General features: G+C 39.6%; 7 protein-coding genes, 1 long non-coding RNA gene and 1 other non-coding gene across 9 annotated transcripts; 7 read left to right on the top strand and 2 right to left on the bottom strand.

The window, feature by feature from the left end:
- Positions 1-250: 250 nt before the first annotated feature.
- Positions 251-1,803, top strand: PIRL7 (plant intracellular ras group-related LRR 7). The gene is made up of 3 exons (NM_119134.3): positions 251-616; positions 704-873; positions 967-1,803. Exons 1-3 carry the CDS (start codon positions 350-352, stop codon positions 1,649-1,651), a joined length of 1,122 nt encoding a protein of 373 aa, NP_194717.2. The 5' UTR covers positions 251-349; the 3' UTR covers positions 1,652-1,803.
- Positions 1,804-2,060: 257 nt separating this feature from the next.
- AT4G29870 (Oligosaccharyltransferase complex/magnesium transporter family protein) lies at positions 2,061-2,729 on the bottom strand. Its single transcript, NM_119133.2, has one exon. It carries the CDS (start codon positions 2,715-2,717, stop codon positions 2,199-2,201), a length of 519 nt encoding a protein of 172 aa, NP_194716.1. The 5' UTR covers positions 2,718-2,729; the 3' UTR covers positions 2,061-2,198.
- Positions 2,730-2,918: 189 nt separating this feature from the next.
- On the top strand, positions 2,919-7,031 carry EMB2757 (Transducin/WD40 repeat-like superfamily protein). Its single transcript, NM_119132.3, has 15 exons — positions 2,919-3,128; positions 3,233-3,295; positions 3,382-3,453; positions 3,531-3,587; positions 3,682-3,875; positions 3,963-4,021; positions 4,140-4,233; positions 4,388-4,454; positions 4,558-4,640; positions 4,734-4,825; positions 4,922-5,028; positions 5,172-5,235; positions 5,329-5,750; positions 5,846-6,044; positions 6,790-7,031. The coding sequence occupies exons 1-13, from the start codon at positions 3,025-3,027 to the stop codon at positions 5,431-5,433; spliced, it is 1,161 nt and encodes a 386-aa protein (NP_194715.2). The 5' UTR covers positions 2,919-3,024; the 3' UTR covers positions 5,434-5,750; positions 5,846-6,044; positions 6,790-7,031.
- AT4G08235 lies at positions 3,109-3,296 on the top strand. The gene has a single exon (NR_142190.1). It is a non-coding gene; the product is annotated as an other RNA (small nucleolar RNA).
- On the top strand, positions 5,718-7,108 carry AT4G29850 (transmembrane protein (DUF872)). Its single transcript, NM_119131.2, has 2 exons — positions 5,718-6,044; positions 6,790-7,108. The coding sequence occupies exons 1-2, from the start codon at positions 5,855-5,857 to the stop codon at positions 6,909-6,911; spliced, it is 312 nt and encodes a 103-aa protein (NP_194714.1). The 5' UTR covers positions 5,718-5,854; the 3' UTR covers positions 6,912-7,108.
- A 456-nt stretch (positions 7,109-7,564) lies between these two features.
- On the top strand, positions 7,565-9,513 carry MTO2 (Pyridoxal-5'-phosphate-dependent enzyme family protein). Its single transcript, NM_119130.3, has one exon — positions 7,674-9,513. The coding sequence runs from the start codon at positions 7,715-7,717 to the stop codon at positions 9,293-9,295; it is 1,581 nt and encodes a 526-aa protein (NP_194713.1). The 5' UTR covers positions 7,674-7,714; the 3' UTR covers positions 9,296-9,513.
- VIP3 (Transducin/WD40 repeat-like superfamily protein) lies at positions 9,429-11,170 on the bottom strand. Its single transcript, NM_119129.3, has 2 exons — positions 10,663-11,170; positions 9,429-10,198 (listed from the first exon to the last, which is right to left on the bottom strand). The coding sequence occupies exons 1-2, from the start codon at positions 10,999-11,001 to the stop codon at positions 9,572-9,574; spliced, it is 966 nt and encodes a 321-aa protein (NP_194712.1). The 5' UTR covers positions 11,002-11,170; the 3' UTR covers positions 9,429-9,571.
- On the top strand, positions 10,506-11,121 carry AT4G08225. The gene has a single exon (NR_142189.1). It is a non-coding gene; the product is annotated as an other RNA (long non-coding RNA).
- A 42-nt stretch (positions 11,171-11,212) lies between the features above and the next one.
- On the top strand, positions 11,213-13,049 carry CFIM-25 (homolog of CFIM-25). The gene is made up of 7 exons (NM_119128.3): positions 11,213-11,596; positions 11,688-11,733; positions 11,834-11,927; positions 12,018-12,091; positions 12,180-12,266; positions 12,367-12,477; positions 12,611-13,049. The coding sequence occupies exons 1-7, from the start codon at positions 11,412-11,414 to the stop codon at positions 12,680-12,682; spliced, it is 669 nt and encodes a 222-aa protein (NP_567835.1). The 5' UTR covers positions 11,213-11,411; the 3' UTR covers positions 12,683-13,049.
- Positions 13,050-13,289: the final 240 nt, after the last annotated feature.

The following is a 13,289-nucleotide window of genomic DNA, read 5'->3' as shown; positions in this document are numbered from 1 at the left end:
AATTAGTCTCAAAGTTGAAATGAAATTTATGGGAACTTTTTTATTTTATTTTTTTACTTATGAGTGATTTGCGGGTAGCTCTAACATTTTTCGATCAGGTGTTTAGAAAAACTTGGCGACGCATGAGTATCTCTCCTTCATCAGCTAATCACCTTTTATAATTTCCTTAATTACAAATCATTAATTTCCGAAGAGTATTCATTTCCTTCAATTTCCCACTAAAGTTTGATCGTCCATACATAACCTCCTTAATCTCTCTGTGTTGCCATTATAAGCAGATCAAGAATCACTCATTCCACATCATTTCACCATTATCATCTTTTTCCTCCATACAAACACACATAAAACGATGATATGCGAAGATGCATATCAGTATCAGCAATTACATGGACAAAAGGATCACATGATGACAATGATGATGATGGACTTGAGTACATCACCACCATCATCACCACTTTCACCATCCTTATCGCCAAAGTCACCATCATACAATAACAACGAGGAAGAGAGACTAGAGGTTGTGAATTTGAGTGGCATGGCATTACAATCTCTCCCAAATCCTTCCCTCAATTTGGCAAATATTTGCAAGCTTGATCTCTCCAACAATCATATCAAGGTTCATATCTCTATGCATACACTCATACACAGTCAGAATATACGTTTCTAATGTTCTTTTTGGGGGTTTGTCTATGAATTGTAACAGAAAATACCAGAATCTCTAACAGCAAGATTACTCAACTTGATAGCATTGGATATTCACTCAAACCAGATCAAAGCTCTTCCAAACTCCATTGGTTGTCTTTCTAAGCTCAAGATCCTTAATGTCTCCGGCAACTTTCTCGTTTCCCTCCCCCAAACTATTCAAAATTGCAGGTTTCACACCTCAACCAAATCTGGACCAAACCAATCATATATGATGATAATGCTGATAAATTCCTCTGTTTTCTTTTGTTTTGGATTTTCCAGGTCACTCGAAGAACTAAACGCCAACTTCAACGAGCTGATTAGATTACCAGACAACATAGGCTTAGAACTAACCAATCTGAAAAAGCTCTGTGTCAACTCAAACAAGCTCATTAGCCTACCAGCCACCATCACCTGCCTCACTTCCCTGCGTGTCCTCGATGCTCGTCTCAATTGCCTTATGATCCTCCCTGAGGACCTCGAGAACCTCATCAACCTCGAAATCCTCAATGTCAGTCAGAACTTCCAGTATCTTTCTGCTCTTCCATCTTCTATCGGTCTTCTCCTGAACCTCCTCGAACTGGATATTAGCTACAACAAGATAACAGTGTTGCCTGAGTCTATTGGATGCATGAGGCGCCTACGAAAACTGAGCGCGGAAGGAAACCCACTCGTCTCCCCACCCATTGAGGTTGTGGAACAGAGCTTGCATGCGGTGCGAGAGTATCTGAGCCAAAAGATGAATGGTAAACTGGTGAACACCGCAGCAAAGAAGAAGACATGGGGTTTCCGTAAACTAGTCAAGTACGGGACATTCAATGGCAGATCAAGGGTTTGGACCAGGGAAGAGCGAGAAGGGCTCATCATGCCTGAGTACCGTCCCATTGATATCCTAACTTCCACCAAGTTTCCTGTGACGTGCTCACCTCGACGTCTCTTCTCCCCAAGAACCTATTTCAGCAGATAAGAACAATGCACACAGCAAACACAATTTTGAATCTATCAATCATTTACTTAAATTCATCACTAAATGTATAAAGTATGTAAATACACAGCATTCAGATTTCATTACTTCTTATTGTAAATCATGTAATTAAAATCATAAATAACAATTTTGACCGATATTTCTTTTACATATAGCATTTCTGTGTTGGAACTTCTTTGTGAAATTAGAAATCTGCATCTGCAATATTATTGCAGACCTCAACTTCCAAGCCTTAGTCAACAACACCTGAAGCAACAAAGCGATCCAACAAACCAAACTTCAAAAATCTCTACTTTATTGTTTGTGTTGTCATATAACTGTTACAGAAAATTTCCCATTATCTTCTTCAACGCAAAATTCAACAATAATGCAAGTGCAGATACTAACATTCAAAGCTAAATTCTCATTATCAAACAAGAAACACATAAGCTTTAGCAAACAAACAAAACAAAAAGTCACATTTTTTCTAATGATCGATCTTATACTAAAGATCCAATTACAGAATTGAAGCCAAAAGTGATCTAACCCTCTAACGGAGATAACCAGGGATCTTAATGCGAATGAAGAGCATACTCATAACATAAGCAATCACAATGGAGGAGACTCCAGCTGTTGCATAAGATGCTTTAACACTCTTAGCTCGATTCTTATCCAATGCCAGATCCAACATTATGATTCCAATCCCACCGAGTACGAACATGAATCCGGAAGAAAGACCTTCAATGATGTATTGACCATTGACCCGACCCGACATAAACACGACGGGTCTTACTGACCCGGTGATTGGATCCTGTGTCGATCCGATACCTGGAGGCTCGACAATCACGTCGTAGACGAAACCGGAGACGACGAGGAAGTAAGTGAGGAGAATCAGTGAGAAGACAGTCATTGGAGATGGGAGAGTGAAGGAAGGGAGCTTGAGACGAAGACGTGGTGGTCGGAGGAAGGAGAAAGGGATGATACGGAGAATGTGGAAGATCGGATCGATTGAGGATTCATTTTCGTCGGAGCCGGTGGCTAGGGTTTGTGAATCTGATCTCGGAGCCATTTTCGTCGGATTCTTCAGCAATTAGCTCTTCGTTCTCTTATTATGTGAGTGAAACAGTTTCAGAGTTGGTTTGTTTGGAAACTTGGATATTGTTATCCGCTATATGAATACATTTGCACATTGTGCCGTTTTAGAAAAAAGTTAATATTAAACGACACGTAGTTTTTGATATAAGGGAGAGTTTCAAAGGCTTTCTCTTTCTCGGTGTTCCTGTTGTTAAAGTCTGAGACTTGGATTCGATTAAGTTGTGTGTTCGCTTGGTTTCTCTATTACAAGAGTTTGGTTTTGTGTAGTAGTTGAATCAGAGATGAGTAAGAGACCTCCGCCTGATCCAGTGGCTGTGCTTAGAGGGCACCGTCACTCTGTTATGGATGTTTCCTTCCATCCATCAAAATCTCTGCTTTTCACTGGGTATATATTAATTAGTCGTCTCTCTCACTTGTGAGAAATTCTCGAGTCATTTATTGTTTTTATTTATGATGATTTGGTGCAAAATTGAAGCTTTGTTTCTCCAGTTCAGCTGATGGAGAGTTGAGGATTTGGGATACTATTCAGCACCGTGCAGTTTCTTCTGCTTGGTTTGTGATTTTTGATTTTTTTAATTCTTTGTTTTTGTGATCATTATAAAGTAGCTAGCACTCATTGTATCTATTGGGATTTGTAGGGCTCATAGTAGAGCAAATGGGGTTTTAGCTGTAGCAGCTAGTCCCTGGTTAGGAGAGGACAAGATTATCAGGTAAAAACGTAAGCAATCATGCTTTCATAATCAATCTATATACGGAAAATCTGAGCTAGTTACTCTGATGGTTATAGCCAGGGAAGAGATGGAACTGTTAAGTGTTGGGATATTGAAGATGGTGGTCTATCAAGGTGAATATGATCTCCCCCTTATTCGACTTTTTATGCGTTTGTTTCTATCGAACTATAAGTCTATAACCAATGATTCTTGTGACATACTTGGCAGAGACCCATTACTAATACTTGAGACATGCGCCTATCATTTTTGCAAGTTCTCTCTTGTTAAGAAGCCTAAGAATTCTCTGCAAGAAGCTGAAAGTCACTCACGGGGTTGTGATGAGCAGGATGGTGGAGACACATGTAATGTTCAAATTGCTGATGATAGTGAACGATCTGAGGAGGATTCTGGTTTGCTTCAGGGTATGTTTTACTTGCGTTGTCTAAAGATTTTGTTAGCAAAATAACTGTTTTTCTTCTTATTGCTCATATTACAAAAAAATTTAGCAGATAAAGATCATGCTGAAGGTACCACTTTTGTAGCAGTAGTAGGGGAGCAACCTACTGAGGTGACTAGAAATTCATATATGTTTTGTTTTGGAAAAGTCATAAAATTGTTTCTTCTCTCCTCTTTTATTGGTTTTCATTTCCTGTGTTTCATTCTTGTGATTTGGTCTATCCATAAAGGTAGAGATATGGGATCTCAATACCGGAGACAAGATAATACAGCTTCCTCAAAGTAGCCCTGACGAATCCCCCAATGCTTCTACCAAAGGAAGAGGTGAGCTCATATTTGTCTTTCAGTGAGATCCTTCATATGTACATTTTCTTGTTAAAATTGATGTTTTTTAGCATCAGTAAAAAATTTCAAATTAGTTCACCTTTGAACTTGCTTAAAATACTTTCATCAAGGTCGTATATATGGTCATCTGCAGGAATGTGTATGGCTGTTCAATTGTTTTGCCCTCCTGAATCACAGGGTTTCTTACATGTCTTAGCTGGGTATGCTCTCTTTCCTAAGCTCTTTTCCATTAATCAAGAAAGACAAATCTCAAGATTACATACTTTGTTTTTATAATGGGTGGTTCATTCCAAACTTGCGCAGTTATGAGGATGGTTCAATACTTCTTTGGGATATACGCAATGCTAAGATTCCTCTAACAAGTGTGAAGTTTCATTCAGAGCCAGGTCTTGTTTCCATCCTCTGTATTTAGATTTTTCTTATATTTTGTTCCTGCTCTCTGAATTTTCCAAATTACTTAATTCGTATTCTTTATGCAGTTTTAAGTCTTAGTGTTGCATCATCATGTGATGGAGGAATCTCAGGAGGGGCAGATGACAAAATTGTGATGTATAATCTCAACCATTCAACTGTAAGTTTGACATCTGCTAGAGAGGATGCACTTGTGTGATTGCCGTAAAGCTATAGTTTAATACTGATTCCATGACATTTTTTCATATGATTGTAGGGTTCTTGTACAATAAGGAAAGAGATTACTTTGGAAAGGCCCGGTGTATCGGGCACCTCAATTCGAGTCGATGGGAAAATTGCAGCCACGGCTGGTTGGGACCACAGGTTAGCATCCTCATGCTATGCACTGATTTTCACAATATGAAACAAAACATATGAATAAATCAATTAGACTTCGTCCAGTGTGAAAAAAAGTTGATGCATATGACTAAAAACTATTCTCCTGTTTGTTACATATTTGGAAACAGAATACGAGTCTATAATTACCGCAAAGGAAATGCTCTAGCAATACTAAAGTACCACCGAGCAACGGTATGTGAAAATTTCTTAGACTGGTTCAACAGTTGAGAGACAACCATTTTCTAAATCTTTGTATTTTGATGCCTTCATGTGTTTTGTTTGCAGTGCAACGCTGTGTCCTACTCTCCAGACTGTGAGCTAATGGCGTCTGCGTCTGAAGATGCAACTGTTGCTCTCTGGAAACTATATCCTCCCCATAAATCTCTCTGATCTTTATGGTTCGGTTTTGGTTTGATTTCTTGACCTGAATCTCTTGAATTGGTAAATATACATGATGTCATCATCAAAAAAACAAATGGAAAAACAGAGAGTATTTTCTGGTTTGTTATATATAGCCCACTGATTAGTTTGATTTGTTCAAACTCGCACGTTCTGCCGTTTTCGGAGAAAAGAATAATCAAACGACGCGTAGTTTGAATCATAGTACGTTGAGTAGATTTCACGACCAAAAGAAATTGCATTTGCACCAAACTAATCCGTCACCGTCGTAGGAGACTCATAACATCTGAAGACCTAAAATTCAAACAGTACGATTTCATCTTTCTCGAGCTCTAGATCAATCGTCATTCTGCTTTCTTCTAGATCGGTCCTGATTGTTTCCCATTGATCTTTGATCCGGAAGCTGTGTAAAATGGCGTACGTCGACCATGCGTTCTCGATAACGGACGAGGACATTATGATTGAGACTTCATACACCGTCAATAACCGACCGCCGGTGAAGGAGATCGCACTCGCGGTGGCTTTACTCGTGTTCGGAACCCTAGGAATTGTCTCCGGTTTCTTCATGGCTTATAATCGAGTTGGCGGTGATCGAGGCCACGGTAGCGATTTCTTCACCTTTCTTACTTATTCCACATTTATTGATCCAGTCTTGGAGTAGAAATTGGGAATTCATGAGAGAATATGTGGGACTTATCTTTGCTAGTTTGAGAGATTTAGAAAACAGTAATTGATTTCAGCTAGATTGTTTTAGGAATTTTTTTAGATTTGGTGAAGTTATGTTATAATTTTGGTAATTAAGCTGATAGATATAGATTGCAAGTGCTCTGGTTAGCTACGGTGGAGTGTAATTTCGTTTCAGCTTGGCCTTTTGCTCTCTGTTTTCTGGAGATTTGGATGAATAGACACAAGTTTTCCAAAGGCATACGATTTGATTTCATTGTTAGAATGATTAGTAAACTTCCGATAGAAACTAGTATATGATGATTCTAAGCTTCTCTTATCTGTGAGATAAAAAAGGGAAGGATCTCCGTTGGATTCCATTAACTTTTTAGATCACTATCATCACATACTGTTATTGATATATCCCAATTCTGCTTGTAACATAGACATGAGATTCACTTCAAATTAGCTAGTTTGCTCTTCTTCCTCTGGGCTTGTAATTCATTAATGCATTTCATACATCCCCAATGCAATACTGCAAAGCGAAAGCAAGTATCAGCATTGTACTTAAACTTGATTTCATTTGATTTGCTGTTTTCTTCCGTTTTGCCGGAACTACTTCTTTCTCATCATTGCATCAATGACCTATCATTCTCTGTTTGATATTTTTGATGGTGAAACCAGGGATTTTCTTCATCGTCCTCGGGTGTCTTCTGTTCATTCCCGGGTTTTACTATACACGGATTGCGTATTATGCTTACAAAGGATACAAAGGTTTCTCCTTCTCAAACATACCGCCCGTTTAGGTGTCCCCTTTTGAATCTCTCCTACTCAAAATGTATAGAGATGTTTTATTACTCTATAGCAATGATTGACTTGTTTTCTCTTTTGTGTAGTTTTATAGAATTTGAGTCCAGTCCTTTCTTACTTTCTCCTTCTTCTTGTCAAATAAATTCGAGTCTGTGACAGTTTAGTCAGATTTATACTTACATATCTATAAATATACACCCGGTTCAAATTGATATTTGTTTCTATAAAGATTTCCAATTCGAACCAAGTAATATGGGATACTTGGAGTGTTCACATGTTGCTTTCAGATGTAATTGTTCATTTTCCATCAAATTCCTCTGGATGCAGTATTTAATTGATTACAAATTTGGCCAACTTACACATTGTTACTACTAGAGTTTCAATCTATATCATGATGGTGTATTGGTGTTATATCAAAATTAAAACGTGATTCTTATGTGAATTTTTATGTTCAACATTATTGTTTTCTTTGGGTCAAATGTAACCTTTTATCTTTTTGTCATCAACATGAATGTTCCTTATAACATGCACTTTATTAGCCTGTTTAAAGCAAAACGTGACAAAACATAAATATTCAATTGCTATATACGGAAAGCGATCCAGATATTTGAATGATTAATGGGCCCAAAATATCTCTCTACGTCACATACATAATCCCAATTAACCTAAAAGCTTAAACCGACTAGCCGGTTCTAAGACATTTCCGGTTTAAGTATCTGAATATAGTTTTCTCTCTCTCTCACTCGTGTCCTCTCCTCAAAATCCTCAGCCGCATCTCACTTCTCATTCTCTAGAAAAAATGGCTTCGTCTTGTCTCTTCAATGCCTCTGTATCGTCCTTAAACCCTAAACAAGACCCCATCCGCCGCCACCGGTCAACCTCTCTCCTCCGCCACCGCCCCGTCGTCATCTCCTGTACCGCCGATGGCAACAACATCAAAGCCCCGATCGAGACAGCGGTCAAGCCTCCTCACCGTACCGAGGATAACATTCGAGATGAGGCTCGTCGTAATCGTTCCAACGCCGTGAATCCATTTTCAGCTAAATACGTTCCGTTTAATGCAGCTCCTGGATCCACGGAGTCTTACTCTCTCGACGAGATCGTGTACCGTAGCCGCTCCGGTGGTTTGCTTGATGTCGAACACGATATGGAGGCTTTGAAGCGATTCGATGGCGCGTATTGGCGTGATCTCTTCGATTCGCGTGTTGGTAAAAGCACATGGCCTTATGGATCGGGTGTTTGGTCGAAGAAAGAGTGGGTTCTTCCTGAGATCGATGACGACGACATCGTTTCAGCTTTTGAAGGAAACTCGAATCTGTTCTGGGCAGAGAGATTTGGTAAGCAGTTTCTAGGTATGAATGATCTGTGGGTGAAACACTGTGGGATTAGTCATACAGGAAGTTTCAAGGATCTTGGAATGACTGTTTTGGTTAGTCAAGTTAATCGTCTGAGAAAGATGAAACGACCTGTGGTTGGTGTCGGATGTGCTTCCACCGGAGATACTTCTGCTGCTCTATCTGCTTACTGCGCCTCCGCTGGAATCCCATCGATTGTGTTTTTACCGGCGAACAAGATCTCTATGGCTCAGCTGGTTCAGCCGATAGCTAATGGTGCGTTTGTTTTGAGTATTGACACTGATTTTGATGGGTGTATGAAGCTGATTAGAGAGATAACTGCGGAATTGCCGATTTATTTGGCGAATTCGTTGAATAGTTTGAGGTTAGAAGGGCAGAAAACTGCAGCTATTGAGATTTTGCAGCAGTTTGATTGGCAAGTTCCTGATTGGGTGATTGTTCCTGGAGGTAACCTAGGAAACATCTATGCCTTTTACAAAGGGTTTAAGATGTGTCAAGAACTGGGACTTGTCGATAGGATCCCGAGGATGGTCTGTGCACAAGCAGCTAATGCTAATCCTCTTTACTTGCACTACAAGTCTGGTTGGAAGGACTTCAAGCCCATGACTGCAAGTACCACTTTCGCCTCTGCGATTCAGATCGGTGACCCTGTCTCCATCGATAGAGCTGTGTACGCTCTCAAGAAGTGCAATGGTATTGTAGAAGAAGCCACAGAGGAGGAGCTGATGGATGCGATGGCTCAAGCGGATTCGACAGGAATGTTTATCTGTCCTCATACAGGTGTTGCTCTAACTGCTCTGTTCAAGCTGAGGAATCAAGGAGTGATTGCACCGACTGATCGAACTGTGGTAGTGAGTACTGCTCATGGGTTGAAGTTTACTCAGTCTAAGATAGATTATCACTCCAATGCCATCCCTGACATGGCTTGCAGATTCTCCAATCCTCCTGTTGATGTGAAAGCAGATTTCGGAGCTGTCATGGATGTTCTCAAGAGTTACTTAGGAAGTAATACACTTACGTCATAAGAGACAAGACCATAATCTTTAGCTGTTTTGTTTTTTGAAAACTTTTAGACGTTTGTTTGCGTTACTCTTCAACTCATCTCTCTGTGATCTTTATCTGTTTCTCAGTTTTCCAATAAAGTTCTATCGCAAAGTTTGAATCATTTTATCTTCTTTGTTTTTTGTGTAAGCGATAAATCTAAAGACTCCGGTCAAAATCAACCTGTTGCAGATTATATTGTTACAACTAGATGCGTCTTGGAGAATGCATAAAAGAAAAAAGTCAAAAAACCGAATTGTTCATGAGTAATCATAGAGCGATACACTCTTGTCATCAGAGACACTAGCAAGTCGACCAGCCCGGACACCGGTTCCACCTGGTGGTCTAAAGGCCACAGACCAAACCTGGTCATTGTGGTTGCTCATTGTCTGAATCGCAGCTCTCATTTTAAGATCCCATAGCCTCACAGTTCTATCGCTTGAGCCGGTTGCTATGGCTCCACCGTCTGGGCTAGCATCAACGCTCAGCACCCAACTCGTGTGCCCTGACATGGACCCCAACAGCGTTTTCCCTTCTGCATCGTGCATGTTCACATGCCCATCATCTGATCCAGAGAAGAGGACTCTCGGGTCTACAGGGGAGAACACAAGGGACCTTACAGGCATATTGTGACCTTCTAGCTGGTGAAGTAGCTTTGAGCGGTCAACATCAAAAACACAGATCGTACCATCCATTGAACCACAAGCAAGTCGTTTCCCATTAGGAGACCAAGCCACCGAGAGAACGAATTTCTTGCTGCTGGTTTTATCGGAAGGTTTTGGTGCATCTGGGCGTGGGATTGATAGAGTTGAGATTAATCTCCAGCTTGCAGTGTCCCAAAGCTTGACTGAGGCACTACTTCCACCTGCAACAGCAAGGATCGTACCCTTGGAACATGTAAAATACTATGTTAGCAGAGCACCATTCTAAAGAGTAATGTTGAAATTATAAGCTCAGAAGCAAATAAAAACTCCACTGCAAACTAAAAGAGAGATCATTGCACTGATACTTGATAGTCACCAGGTCAAAATTCTATCATACCAAATCAAGATTTATCATCAAAGCACCAATAAATTGTTCTTAATCTACTATATAAGACTCAATGAAAAATCAGAAGATGATCTAGATCTATTTTCCGAGCAGAGTAGATGACCCTATCTGATCAGAGCTACAGATTCAAACGATACTCAGCAATTCCATATAGTACCCAAGCATTGTTATATAGATCAGGAGAAGCATTACTCGCAACTAAGAAGTGAAATTCAATGAAGCAATCGAATTCTTTCACCACAAAACAACCCAAAATCCTTCAAAACCCTAAAATTGGAGGCAATCTCATTGAGTCAATTACCTTAGGTTCAAATTGCATTCCCCAAACCTCAGAAGGAGGAGCTTCCAAAACAGCAATCGTAGCATTAGTATCAACATCAAACACACGGACAAAGCTATCAATCGAAGAAGATGCTGCAATAATCCCAGAAGGATGCGCAGCCAAAGCTGCTACTCCCAAAGAGTGTCCAGTATTAGTCCGCACAAGATCCAGCTCGTCCGGTCGCCATAACTTCACCGTCTCGTCAAGAGATCCAGTCAGAAGCAACGCCGGTCGATCTTCCGTCGCCGGAACCCACGTCGCTGCCCAAACGGAATCTTCGTGAGCGTTCTCGATCGATTTCAGACCTGCGAGTTTCATTCTCTTTTTAGGTTTTTACTGTGTTTCCTCAAGTGAGCAAGAAGAAGCAAAAGACCCAAATTTGAAACAGAGACTTTGATTCTCGTTTTTTAGTTATAAAATAGAAACTCGCGTCGTTTTTAGTAGTTGGAAACAATAGAGTGTTTAACATCGTTCCGTATTCTTGTTTACTACTAAAGGCCCATTAATATCGTAACAGGCCCATTAATATCTTCTTCCTCACTCTCCCGCCGTCGTCAGCTAATTGCGGAGAAGTACTCTCTGGAGCCGCCACGTCTCAGTGATCCGACTACGACACCTTTCTTCACTCTTCTTCTTGCGTCTTCTCTGCTCTCGTGGTCTCTCTGTTATTTAATTTTAATCGATTGAGATCGCTTTTAGCTCTCGTCTTTGAATTTTACGGGCAGAAAATGGGTGAAGAAGCTCGAGCGTTAGATATGGAGGAGATCAGTGACAACACGACGAGACGAAACGATGTCGTTCATGACTTGATGGTTGATTTATACCCGCTTAGCAGCTACTACTTCGGTTCAAAAGAAGCTCTTCGCGTCAAGGACGAGATTATCTCTGATCGAGTCATCAGATTGAAATCCAAGTAAATCGAGTTTTGATGTGATTTAGATCATCTGGTTTTTTTCTTATTGTTTTAATCTATAGCTAAAGTTTCTTTTTTGTTTCTTTTGAAGTTATGCTGCTCATGGATTGAGAACTTGCGTTGAAGCTGTTCTTCTGGTAATTTTATAGTTGGTAGCCAAATTAGGGATTTTGAAAAGTTTTACAGGGAAAATTGGTTTGAAAGGATTGATTAAAATCTAATGTTGGGACACATCAGGTTGAGTTGTTCAAGCATCCTCATGTTTTGCTTCTTCAATATAGAAACTCCATTTTCAAGCTTCCTGGTGGTCGTTTGAGACCTGGAGAATCAGGTTTAGTATGCTGTTTCCTTGCATCTTTATGCATAAATATCGCTGTCTCAATTCTAAACGCTAAAGTCATGTTTCTCCTTAATCTTCTAGATATTGAAGGTCTAAAACGGAAACTAGCATCAAAGCTATCGGTTAACGAAAATGTGGGTGTTTCGGGTTATGAGGTAGGAACTATGGCTTCTTGTTAAAGTGCTTTTGTATCTGATTGTTTCTGGCTTAAGAATGGTCTCTCTAATTACAACATTGTTGTAGGTAGGAGAATGTATTGGGATGTGGTGGAGACCCAACTTTGAGACATTGATGTATCCTTTCTTGCCACCTAATATTAAACACCCAAAGGTTGGTTAGTTAGTTTCACTTTCATTGTAAGAAAAAGTTGAGACTTTTGAAGATTTGCGCTTATACTAAAAGCTCTGCTCTATCCTCATCTTTTGTGTAGGAATGCACAAAGCTTTTTCTTGTGAGATTACCGGTACATCAACAGTTTGTTGTGCCTAAGAACTTCAAACTCCTCGCTGTTCCATTGTGTCAACTCCATGAAAATGAAAAGGTATGTACTATCTTACTTGCATTGCCCTTAACTCATCGTGAACTTTTAATCGATGTTCCTGGTAAAACTAACAGGGTCAGTCAATCAAGCTGTATTTAATTATGTGTTGTGATGTTTCATTTATGCGTTGCAGACTTATGGGCCGATCATGTCGCAAATTCCTAAGCTTCTTTCGAAATTCTCCTTCAACATGATGGAGATATGAACGAACCTCATGATCATTGCCTCTAGTAGCTCTTGCCCCCCGCAATTTGTGATAGGATTATGTTTGGGGAAATCGTTTGTGGAGCCTCTCTGAGTCTGTGACTATATAATGTATATAGGGCTTATAATATATAGACAATGTTGAAGAATAGCATGTTCTTGTTGGTTATAGAGACTAGACATGAAGTATACTGATAGATAGATTAATCAATTCGAAACAATTTTTCTTTGTGTGATAATTTCGATGTGTAATTGAATGTATACATGAGTAAAACAAATATAGGGGTGTATGCTTATTTGTATATTCCTTGTTGAAGAAAACCTTGTTATCTTCAAACATGAAACCGAGAAACATAAGTAAAGATTTTACTGTTTGTTATATGTGTTTATTGTATTTGATCAAACAATATTTGAAATATTGAAAACTTTCTATAAATATCAAACGTTAGTTTGGCATTCTGCGTTAGCGTTTTGTTGTAGTGGTGATTTTGGGAGTGTTTAAAAACCAAAAGCTAAAGAACGAAGAATCACTGAATTAACCGGTTTGTTTCCGGTTAAAATGTGGATTAAAACTTTTCGGTCAAAGAAAACCGGGAAAAAGAAGTAGT

Source organism: Arabidopsis thaliana, chromosome 4, assembly GCF_000001735.4.
Source record: "Arabidopsis thaliana chromosome 4, partial sequence".
NCBI classification, from domain to species: Eukaryota; Viridiplantae; Streptophyta; class Magnoliopsida; order Brassicales; family Brassicaceae; genus Arabidopsis; species Arabidopsis thaliana.
The sequence above is the reverse complement of the archived record's forward strand: the minus strand, read 5'-3'. Positions and strand labels throughout refer to the sequence as shown.